This window comes from Emys orbicularis, chromosome 17 (assembly GCF_028017835.1).
Source record: "Emys orbicularis isolate rEmyOrb1 chromosome 17, rEmyOrb1.hap1, whole genome shotgun sequence".
Taxonomy (NCBI): domain Eukaryota; kingdom Metazoa; phylum Chordata; order Testudines; family Emydidae; genus Emys; species Emys orbicularis.
In genome coordinates, this window is record NC_088699.1 from 1,251,745 (window position 1) to 1,263,598 (window position 11,854).

An 11,854-nucleotide genomic window follows, 5' to 3' on the forward strand; every position below is an offset into this window, starting at 1 on the left:
GCTGACTTGATTATAGTCTGTAAGTACCTACATGGGGAACAAATATTTAACAATGGGCTCTTCAGTCTAGTAGAGAAAGGTCTAACATGAGCCAATGGCTGGAAGTTCAAGTGAGACAAATTCAGACTATAAATAAGGTGGAAAATGTTAACAATGAGAGTAATTAAGCATTGGAACAATTTACTAAGATTGGTGGTGGATTCTCCACCACTGCAAATTTTAAAAGCAACATTGAATGTTTTTCTAACAGCTCTGCTCTAGGAATTATTTTGAGGCAGTTATCTGGGCTGTGTTATACAGGAGGTCAGGCTAGATGATCACAACAGTCCCTGCTGGCCTTGGAATCTATTAGTCTATGGGTGGAAATGGGTGCTGCATGTTGTGTGTGTTTGGGGGAAAGGCCTGGGGTGTAGCTGGATGGTGGAGGTGCAGTGCGGCTGTGTGTTTGGGGGAAAGGCCGAGGGTGTAGCTGGATGGTGGAGGTGCAGTGCGGCTGTGTGTTTGGGGGAAAGGCCGAGGGTGTAGCTGGATGGTGGAGGTGCAGTGCGGCTGTGTGTTTGGGGGAAAGGCAGAGGGTGTAGCTGGATGGTGGAGGTGCAGTGTGGCTATGTGTTTGAGGGAAAGGCAGGGGGTGTATTTGGATGATGGAGGTGCAGTGTGGCTGTGTGTTTGGGGGAAAGGCAGAGGGTGTAGCTGGATGGTGGAGGTGCAGTGTGGCTGTGTGTTTGAGGGAAAGGCAGAGGGTGTAGCTGGATGGTGGAGGTGCAGTGTGGCTATGTGTTTGAGGGAAAGGCAGGGGGTGTATTTGGATGGTGGAGGTGCAGTGTGGCTGTGTGTTTGGGGGAAATGGGTGTGCAGCATTACCAGGGTTGGGGTTGTCGGAGAGGGTTGCAAAGTGACTACTCTGCAGCCAACAGTTTCTCTGCTCTGAGCAGTGACTTGAAAAGAACCAAGCCAGATCTCCTCATGTAGGCTCCCCTGACGGAAGGGGTGCGGTTGAGCAGCCCTCTGCCTTGCCAGCTTGGAGTAGGTTGTGCTGCTGACCCTTGTATCCAACTTCTACCTCAGTATGTTCTAGAGCGCCTCTCCCCCTCCCTGGCCTTTCAAAGCAGCTTCCCAACAGAACACTGACCCGTCCCAAATCAGCCTCCTCTAAAGCAGCTTGTGGTAACAGTTCTCAGGCCTGTCTTGTTTTCACCTGTTCTCCCCTCCCTAAACTCTTAAGGCTTCTCCCTGTAGTCACTGTGGGGGCCAGGGCCTACTCCAGGGTGTATGTGTGTGGGGAGGGGGCAGCGGGCCTCCTGCCCTCACTCGAAGGCTCTAAGCCTAGACTCAGCTAGCACTGCCCTGGCTCAGGCCCTATGGTCCCATTCAAATTCTCCACCCCCCCAGCACTCTAGTCCAACAGTGATAGTAATGCATGAGGCCGCATCACCCCCAGAGACAGGTGAGGCTCATTAGCTCCGCTGTACAGAGGGCAAGCTCAGGCCAAGGTTATAGCGAGCCAGTGAGAGAGCCAGGATCGTGCCCTTCCCACAAGACCATCCTGCCACGTCCGAGTGGGGGCTTTTCTGGTGTGTGTGTGTGTGTGTGTGTGTGTCAAGGGCTCACAACACTGTCGCTGGTGGGGAAACCCAACTCTTCATGATGTGTGGCATGGGCCAGAGGGTGTCAGCTCAGCCCAAGCTGAGGCCACTCCACTTCCTGCTTGGACACACTGCAGCCAGCAACTTGGGCCCCGGCCATGTGTCAAAGGGCTACAGCCCCATGTTTGCTGCAGCAGGAGGAGAGGCTGGGATAGATAGACTAGAAAGCTGGAGTTTCTCGCACAGAAAACTCTAGGAATAGTCGCAGGGAGAGGAACCCAAAAGCCATTAAATCCCAAACCTTGGCTCTCCCATTTGTGGCCAGGCGTAAGGGGTCTGCACGCCCCTACAGGCACAAAGGGGATCTGGAAAGGGGGAGAGACTCAATTAGACAAAAGATTCCACTTGTTACTTCTACTCTTGGACTTTCAGGAGTAACATAAGTTGGTAAAATCAGGGTCACAGCTGTCCTTGGGGTGCAGCGACCTAGAGCCCCACAGAAAAACACCAATTCTCTCCATCCCAGAACAAATGTTTAACCGGATGTACAAGGTCAATATTTGCTGAAAGGGAAAAATCTTCAAATAAGGGGTGGTGCTGAAGGTCATGCCTGTCACTGCCTGGCAAGCGTGGGCTGGACAAGGGGCTTCATCCGCCCCATGCAGAGCCATCGGCTGGGTAGAGAGGGTGCCAGCACCAAGAGAAATGCTTAGCAAACCGAGGTAAGGGGCAGAGGAACTGGGGGGAGGAGGGATTTGGCAATAAACTGGGGGGAACTGCTCCGGAGGGGGCCCCACAGTGTGAAATTGCCCTAGTGGGTGGGGGGGTGGAGAATTCAACAATGAGCTGAGGGCCAGGGGCCTCGGGGATTGGATTGAAGTTTGGGGTTGCATGTGGGGCCAGCTGTAGGATTTTTTTTTGGGGGGGGGGTTGAAATGCCCTCAATCTCTTCACATATGATTGGCAGATGGGGGGAGAAGGGCTGCAGCCCAGCTTTTCCAGGTTAAGCTAGGGACTCCCTGGCAAACTGACGCTGCCCCCCAGGAATTCAGCTCTGTTTTGGGGGTGGTGCTGGGTGTTTACCCAATCAAGGAGTAGGAGAACGACCCCCACTAGACCAGGGTGAGTGCTTGGGGCTGGAGCCGGGTCCCAGCGAGGTGCAGGCCAGTGCGAGTGGGCAGGGCCATGCCTGAGGCACTGACAGGGAGCCTGGCCCCCCAAGTGACAGGAACAAGAGTGTAGCAGTGGGAGGGGCTGTGCTTGCCTGTAAGGGGACTATGTGAGTGGTGGGAAGGGGAGGGCTCTGTGCTGCAGGCCAGCTATTGAGGGGGCAACACTAGTGATCAGCTCTGACATTGCACTTTCCACCCACAACCCTCTACAGGCAGCACCTGCTGAATCCTTGCAGCTCCCTAAAAGGCAGGTCAGTTTCACTGTCCCCCATGGAGGCACAGAGCAGCAGCAGAACTGGGACTGTCTCTGACCATCAGCCAGGGGCCTGTCCCTTCTCCTCAGCTTTGTGTGCCTGGGCGAGAGAGTGGAGAAGCTGGGCCTCTCCCTGGGTTGTGTGGGACAGATTTCATGGGGGAATCATTAGGAAACTGTAATTTGCTCTCCAGCCAAATGAGGGTGAGAGGGGTTAGAAATGCAAGTGTCCAGGGAGAATAAACTCCTGAGCAGTGCTGGGTCCCGGTCTACTCTCTGGCTGCAATGCCTTGGGGTTGGGCCTGGACTCCAGTGCTGCTTCAGGGACTGTTCTCTTCAGCGTCATTCACCTTGCCGGCTGCTGTCTCCCTGAGTTGGTTTCCCAGCAGTTTGTGTCTGTTCCTCCTGGATCCTGCTTTCCTTTCCTCTCCTCTGGACTCATAATCTGTTGCTGTTCTCATTGTAATAATGGGCAGGCACAGTGCAGGCACCCTGGGAGCAGAGAGGACCCAGGGAGTAGCTTGTGAGTGTCACTGACAGCTTTTGTATTCCAGAAATACGGCGATGCTGCTCTGGGGTCTGCTGCTCTGCTTGTCCACTCTGCACGATAGCCCAGGGGTAAGCCACAGGCACAAAGCATTGCCTTCACCCGTCCTGCAGGACATCTCCTCTGTCAGCACACTCTTCACCCCAGTCAGCCGGGGGCAGTGGCGGGAACAGGGCAGGCTGGATTAGAACAGGGCTGATCTCCACACAAGGGCTTATAGACCTCAGTTTCTTTATCCAGTCTGATGGGACTGTGGATGTGCTCATGATCCAGATAAATACCCCTGAGCTTCAATGGTCGCTAGTGGCTGTGAGTTACAGGAGTTCATCAGGCACTGTGATTTCATCCATTTGCCTCCTTGCTCTCATGAGAGCAGATCTAGAATTGCTCAATCTATCTTCTATCTCAGCCACTATTCTGCATGCCTCTCTCCTGTTCCCTCTCTAAGCTAAACAGTCCCGATCTTTCCAGTCTCTCTCTAATAATTTCCATCACCCACCTCGGGACTTCCACTTCTGTTATATCCATTCTACAAAGAGGTTAGAACCATCTCTGCTTCAGTCAGCCAAGGGAACCGCAGGGGACGTGCTAGTCTCTGGCCCCGTCTGGAGGGACGTGGCAGGAAGTGAGCCAGAGGGGAGTGATTTCCTCATCCGAACCTAGAGGAAGCTATTTGGTATCCAGCTCTGGGCCTCTTCCCTTTCCCCCAACTCTGACTCAGGAAATTTCCTTCCAGTTTCCTTTGGCACATGCCCTTGAGATGGAGACTCCCCCCTCTGACCACGCCGCCCAGCAGGAGAGCCCTGAGGTAAGCGGTGACAGGCTCCCATGTGTTGAGGTTACTCCGGGGTATTTGTAAAGCTCTACCAGCTCACCTTGGTCTAGTCCTGCCAGGGCCACCTTCAAACACATGCCAAAAATATGGGGATGTCCAACTTCACTGTGTGCAGAGTTTGCCATACGCACTGCGTCCCAAATATGGTCAGGCAGCCCAGCTCCAACTGACTTTCAGTGACACCTCACTCCCTTATGCCGGTTTGAAAATCCCAGCCTGAAGTGAGAGGCCAGCATATGGTGTAGATCAGTGGCTCTCAACCTTTCCAGATTACTGTACCCCTTTCAGGAGTCTGATTTGTCTTGTGTACCCCCAGTTTCACCTTATTTAAAAACTACCCGTTTACAAAATCAGACATCAAAATACAAAAGTGTCATAGCACACTATTACTGAAAAATTGCTTACTTTCTCATTTTTACCATACAATTATAAATCAATTGGAATATAACTATTGTACGTACGTTTCACTGTATAGTATATAGAGCAGATTGTCTATATGAAATTTCAGTTTGTACTGACTTCGCTAGTGCTTTTTATGTAGCCTGTTGTAAAACTAGGGAACTATCTAGATGAGTTGATGTACCCCCTGGAAGATCTCTGCGTACCCTAGGGGTATGCGTACTCCTGGTTGCGAATCACTGGGTATAAGGGACAGAAATTGATGTGTAAAGAGATTGGCTGGTGAATTAATTATTCAGTCATAAAACCAATAAAGGAAATTACCAGCTGTGGGCCAGCAAGAATAGAGGCTTGTGTCTGAAACTGTCTGTCTTGGCTTTACACTGTGCCCAGCCCTGTGTTACCCGAGTGCTACATGGATCTGTTCAAATACACACAAGGAAACCTCTGTATGTCTCTCCCTCTCCCCCTGCTATTCTGTAGGGAGGGTTTTTGTCATTTAGGTGGAGTTACTGAGGGCCAGCTAGGTCCAAGAAGTGACCAGCATTGTAGATGTAGAGGCTGTGACACCCACAGAGAATGCTGCAGAGATGGTGTGAGGCAGATCTGCAGTGCTAGATGTGTGGAGAGGAGGAGAGTTCGGGGTTGAGGATGATGCTGGAGCTACAGACGGAAGAGGCAAAGGGAGGCCTGAACAAGAAGGGAGCCAGAACTGGGGTGCAGGAGACTCCTCGTGCCAAGAGAAGGATGTTAGCCAGAGATATTTAACTGAAGGAAGCTGAGATGAAGCCATCTTTTCACTTAGACAGGGCAGATGAAGAGAGTAGGCAGAGAGGAGTGATTGATTGTCTTGGAAGACCCCGGCTTGGCCCGTTTTCTTTGGAATAAGGCACTTTCTATTTTCCAAGTTTGTGCTCATGTGAAATCCTGAATAACTGCTTTCAACCTTCAGGGCCCTGCAGTGGAAAATGCCACCAGCATAGAGAACCCGGAGTGGGATCCCTCAGCACAACCACTGACCAGTCAGGTAACAGAGAGGATGGGGGCACTGGCCAGAGCTGGGACTGATCTGCTTCAGGCAGAGCAGTCCAGGCACAAGGGGTGATGCTGTCACTACCTCAGCATATTCTGTCCTGGGATGTACTGTGTCAACACACACCGGCCACCTCGGCACTAATACTCCATAGTCAAAGAATACACACAAGTTTTGAGAAGGGACTGGCTGCAACAGGTCCCTTATCATCCTCCTCTTTAGTGTAGGTCATCATCTGGTTGCTATTATTGTCAGGGGACTTGTTCCCTCTGTTCTTCAGTGCAGCCCTAATAGTAGCTGCTCAGATGTCAGGACAGTGCTGATCTTTCAGATTGCTGATCAGTTCCCTCTGGGTAGCCTCCCTCTCACTGACTACCTGCAATGCTTCATCACAGAGCACGTAGCCTGTGCCAGCTAACTAGGCATGCTGCCTCCCTACCAGTGTGAACTGGACCCATTTGTCCCCTCCCTGTGACAAGCCACATGCAGTCCCAGTAAGAGAGTGAGGATGCAGCTCTGTTTCCCTGCTTTCTCTCAATGTAACTTCCTTCTGTTTCATTACAGCACTCTGAAGAGGCTGGAGCCTTAGAAGGAGATCCACAGTTTGTTCCCACCACCACTCTTCTGCCAGGAGTGGATCCAACCCTGCCAAATGCTGCAGTGTCGGATTCCACCTCTGACACCTGGGAAGACATCCATGGGCCTACACTGCCACTTCCTACCACTACCAGCACCACAAGCCCCGGGGCTGGCCTCACAAGCTCAGGGGGCCATCTTGTCACCGGGACAGTAGGAGATCACAAGCAGGTGCTGGAGGTGCAAGAAGTTGATTCCTCTGAAGAGGAGGGAGAAGGTCAAGAGAGAGGCTGTGACATGTCTCAGGAGCAGACACGCAGGCTAGCAGAAGGTCTGATGAAATTCACCATCGATCTCCTGACAGAGGTCCAGATGGAGACCAGCAAACCCAATGTGATCCTGTCTCCCCTCAGCATCACCCTGGCATTGTCCCAGCTGGCACTAGGTAAATTACTAGGTTCAAACAACACAAGCTTTCGCCCTCTATGATGTTCCCTCTAGGAGAAGCACCCATAGCCAATGTCCAAAATGCAAACACTAAGCTGGGCATCCTCCCGCCAATGTTAATCCTCTGGCTTTATCGACGGTTACCCTCACTTGAGGCTGGTCTCAGTTTCACTTGCTGGGACAGCATGGACCCAGTCAGGAGGTGCTGGGTATTGCCGCTAATGCCTTACACTCAGACCACCAGAGTCTCTCTGGGAAGACATCAGATGCCCAGCCAGAGAGGGAGGTGGTCAGAGCACCTGCCCCTTAGCCCCTCAGATATTGACACAAATCTGACATTGCTTTTAAGGAGCAGCAAACCAGACGGAGAAACGCCTGCTGGAGGCGCTGCACCTGGAATCAGTGCCCTGTCTCCACCAGCTGCTGAGCAGCATTCGCAGGCAGCTCACAGGGTCCATGCTCAGTGTAGCTTCACGCATCTATCTGCAGAAAGGTGAGAGCCAGGAATGGGGAATTCCTGTTGGGGTGTGGCTGCTGAAATAAAACTCTCTGGGACACACACAGATTGAAGCAGCTGTGCTGATAGAACAGTGACACCCCTTAGTTTCCTGAAGTACTCCCTGTGGGGAAGCCCCTGCTATCTGGTGAGCACATCTGGCTTCACACCGCACTGTCTGACACGCTGAGTGAGTTTCATCAAGGCCAGATGACCTCATGTCGAGTTCCTTCCTTGCAGGGTTTGAGGTTAAAGAGAAATTCTTGGAGAACTCAGAGCGATTCTATGGGGCAAAGCCTGTGACCCTGTCTGGGAACAATGAAAATGACCTCATAGCCATAAACAAATGGATAAAGGAGGCAACTGAAGGGCAGATATCCACTTTCCTGGATCAGCTCCCTGCAAGCACTGTGATGCTCCTACTCAATGCTGTCCACTTCCAAGGTGAGCTTCAACGCACTCCACAGTCCCCACTTTCCAGGCCTTCCCCTCAGTGACTAGCTGGGGTTCCGGGTCCTTTCCCCAGGTGAAGTGGCTGCATGTACCCAGGTGGAATCTCCTTTAATTTCTTCCCCATTTTGCTAGATCTCTCTTCCTCCCCCCTGCATGTATGCAGTTCCCCTTGTTTAGTCTTGTCTTCAAATCTCATTACAGCGCAGCCTCCTGACTTCCTCACCTGTGCTACACCCGTTAACTGACCAAGGAGCCAGAACTAACCCACAGCATCCCTGTCACCTCACTGGTCCTGATCCCTGGGAGGCAGCACATCATCTTGCTCTTCTTAGCCAGGTCGCACACACTTCATTAGGTGCCCAGCAAGGTGCTCTGAGGTGCTCCTGCTAAGTCGTGGCCAGGTTACAGCCCAGCACAACCTTAGCCTGGTCTTCCTCTAATTCCCTGAGGGCTGAGTACCTCTGTGCTGTCAGGGGCCTGGCCTGTACACTCGCAGGAGCTCCTTGCACTATCCCTGATGCTGGCTTCCTTCCTCAACCCCTGCATTACTGGCTGCTCTACAGCTGTCTCTCTTCTCCATCCCTGACTTTACCCTGCACTTACAGACATTCTCTACTTCCTCCCCACAGCACCTCAGTCTTCTCCCTCACTGAGGCACAGAGAGGGGATGCCATTAGGCCTTGGCTCATTCCACTGCACCACACAGCCTCTCCTGAGGATAAAGACATCCTGCACTCAAAATTCTTCCTGCTATGGCACTTCTTTCTCCCTGCTCCAGTCATCACTCACCTGTTTGCTGATGTGTTGTCAGGCACTTTCCTTTGTTTTTCATTCAGGTTTGGGTTTGATTAATTATAAATTTATGGCTTTGGACAGGATTTTGGAGGCATAAGTTTGACCCCAGCCAGACTGGGCCAGATGTATTCCACCTTGACGATCAGTTCATAGTTCCAGTTGAGATGATGAAAGCTCAGAAATATTCCCTGAGCTGGTTTACTCTGGATCCCCTGGAGGTTCAGGTAAGAGTCTGTCTGGGGTGCTGCTGGGCAGCTACGGGAATATCCCTTTGTTATTGCAATGCCCCCACTGCATCGACGTTCTATGAGAAGAGATGGGAATACCTGTTCACAGACGCAGGACACAGAAGTTCTTTTCAAACATCCTTTGCCTTCGTTCCCTGAAAGGCTGTAACATCTTTTCCCTCAAATTCATGGGATGATGGACTAGATGGGACCTAATGGACGTTTTGGATAAGTCTGAGAGAAATGAAGCAACATGGAGATGGAATTCTCCCATGAAAAGTGGGAGGATCTCTTCAGAACAGGGCCACTGCAGTGTAAATGCAGTTCATTTTACAGGGGGGCCTTTGTGTTTCTCATATCTTTGGTCTCCACCTGCCTTGTGGATAAATACTGGATCTGAGCATTAGCACTATCTGCTCCAGTCTGACCGCTGACTCCCTGGGATAAACAGCCACTCCACTCCCACCATGCTGCCCTCCTCCCCATGGCTAATTGTTCTATTGACAAATCGCTTTCTGAGCCCTCATTGTCTTTGCTTGGCTGTTTCCTGTTCCACCAGTTCTTCTGATTGGTTTGTTTCCAGGTAGCCAGGTTTCCCTTTAAGGGCAACATGAGTTTTGTGGCCATTGTCCCAAACCAGTTTAAGTGGAACGTCTCCCAGGTGCTGGCGAACCTCAGCCATGACAAGCTGCACAGCCGCTTCCCCAAGGAGAAGCCCACCATGGTAAAGATGCCCAAACTGCATGTAGATTACCAGCTTGAACTCAACCAAGTCCTCAGCCAACTAGGTAATGCCCAGGATGAGGTTTGCACAGCATGAATGGGTTGGGCTGACTGCAGTTATCTGTGCACTGAAGCTCAGAACTGATCTCCTTGCTCCAGGCAACTTCAAAGACCTTAAGGAGTCTGGTGGCACCTTAAAGACTAACAGATTTATTTGGGCATAAGCTTTCATGGGTAAAAACCATAGCTATGCTATGCATCTGAAGAAGTGAGGTTTTTACCCACGAAAGCTTATGCCCAAATAAATCTGTTAGTCTTTAAGGTGCCACCAGACTCCTTGTTGTTTTTGTAGATACAGACTAACATGGCTACCCCCTGATACTTCAAAGACCTTGTAACTCTTTACTCTTCTCCCTGTTCCCACCCTTTGCTTTTTTAGCACCAGCCTTTTCTCTGCCCTGTCTTCACTGCAGTTCCTGTAGCTGTCTCTCCCTATCTTCCCCTCCTTCAGCTCTCCATCTCACTTCCAAACTCAGCTGTGACCACCTTTCCCCTGCCTGTGACCTCAATTTATTTTCCCTTGATGTTGGGATGTATGAACTGCTAAGACAACTGTGCTTCTCAGTGACAATGCAGATCACAAAGCCCAGAACAAAGTGTGTGAGAACTAAGGACAAAACAGTCTTTGTTAAGAGGGTCTGGACCGGGTTATGAAATGGACCTTCCTCATGGACACAGCATTTCCAGCATAGCAGGAATGACATTCACCACAAAGCCCCCGACCTACCCAAGCATCCTTCAAAAAACAAAATCTACAACCAACCAATAAACACCAAGCAGCAAACAAAATATACCCCACCAGAGCTTCCCACCCCTTAGGAAGAAATGCCAGAGACTCTATGAATTCCACTAGGGACAGCACTGTGGAAGGTGCTCAGATACCATGCTGTGGGCAGCAGTATAAAGCCCTAGGATAGATGGTCAGTCCATATGAAAGATGCATATGTTTGGCACTTGCAGCTATCCATACAGGGAAGGACTGATAAATCTGGCCAGAGTGCACTTTTCCTTACTCTGCCTGCCCATTCCCTAGTATGGGATCTGGTATGGTGCACTGTCCAGTCCCTAGTGTTGTGTACCGAATACAGTGATACAGATTGTTGCTTCCTCTACGGAGAGGTTCTCAAACTGGGGGTCAGGACCCCTGGGAGGGTTGCGAGCTGTCAGCTTCCACCCCAAACCCCGCTTTGTCTCCAGCATTTATAATAGCGTTAAATATATTAAAAAGTGTTTTTAATTTATGGGGGGGGGGGGTCGCACTCAGAGTCTTGCTATGTGAAAGGTGTCACCAGTACAAAAGTTGAGAACCACTGTTCTACAGGGATAAAATGAATGTCTGAGCCAATGGCATGCCATGGCACTGAACTAGTGAGTAGACAGGCTTCTGTTTGACCCCAATTTGATTTCTATTTAGGCCTCGGGGAGTTGTTTTCCGCCCCAGACCTGCAGAAGATCACAGATGAGCCTCTCTTTGTATCCAGCATCCAGCACCAGTCCACCCTGGAGCTTGCAGAAGATGGCGTGGAGGCATCAGCTGCCACTAGTGTCATGATGTCTCGTTCACTCTCCACTTTCAGCCTCAACCAACCCTTTCTCTTCATTATCTTTGAGGAGACAACAGGCATCCCACTCTTTGTGGGCAGCATCCAGAACCCCAACCCCAGCGCTGCCCAACAGAAAAAAGAGCCACAGGACTCACCTAATCTGAAAAATGGCATCAAAAATAGTATCCCCAAATAAGGGAGGAGCAGTGCCTAGGAGTCCTGGGACTGCTGCCTGTGAGACCTCTGTAGCAGGGTCTCTCTCTCCTGGCTGGGCTTCCATCAGAAGCCCTTCTGCCCCATCCCAGTGGGTCCCCTCTGGCAGGGCTCTCTCTAGAGCCCCTCAGCACCACTCTTGAGCAGCAGTGCTGGTACCAAATTGTCTTGAATACTCATTAGCTTCTGACAATGTCTCTATGCAATTGGACAAAGACAAGAGGTGTAAAAGCTGCTCTTCCCTCTGAGCCCCTTATGCACATTCCTTGGTCAGGACATTCGCCAAACAGCAGGACTTGCTTGTCACTAGATAGGCAAATAGCAGCTAAATCAAATTGATTAGCAGCCAGTCGCCTTCCCTGGGATGTGAGTCTCAGCTACTATTTCTAATAAAGGTTCTGCCTAGAACATTCCTGCACCAGTCCCCTGGGTACTGGGATCTGCTGGGTGTGTGCGCAAGGGAGGGGGCTCTTTTCTATCCCTGGCACCAGCCCT

At 51.1% G+C, this 11,854-nt stretch overlaps 1 protein-coding gene across 1 annotated transcript; it reads left to right on the forward strand.

Moving 5' to 3' along the window:
* The first annotated feature begins 2,192 nt into the window (after positions 1 to 2,192).
* On the forward strand, positions 2,193 to 11,342 carry SERPINF2 (serpin family F member 2). Its single transcript, XM_065418461.1, has 10 exons — positions 2,193 to 2,308; positions 3,566 to 3,629; positions 4,295 to 4,366; positions 5,745 to 5,819; positions 6,390 to 6,846; positions 7,198 to 7,341; positions 7,585 to 7,788; positions 8,674 to 8,816; positions 9,403 to 9,607; positions 11,017 to 11,342. The coding sequence occupies exons 1-10, from the start codon at positions 2,193 to 2,195 to the stop codon at positions 11,340 to 11,342; spliced, it is 1,806 nt and encodes a 601-aa protein (XP_065274533.1).
* Positions 11,343 to 11,854: the final 512 nt, after the last annotated feature.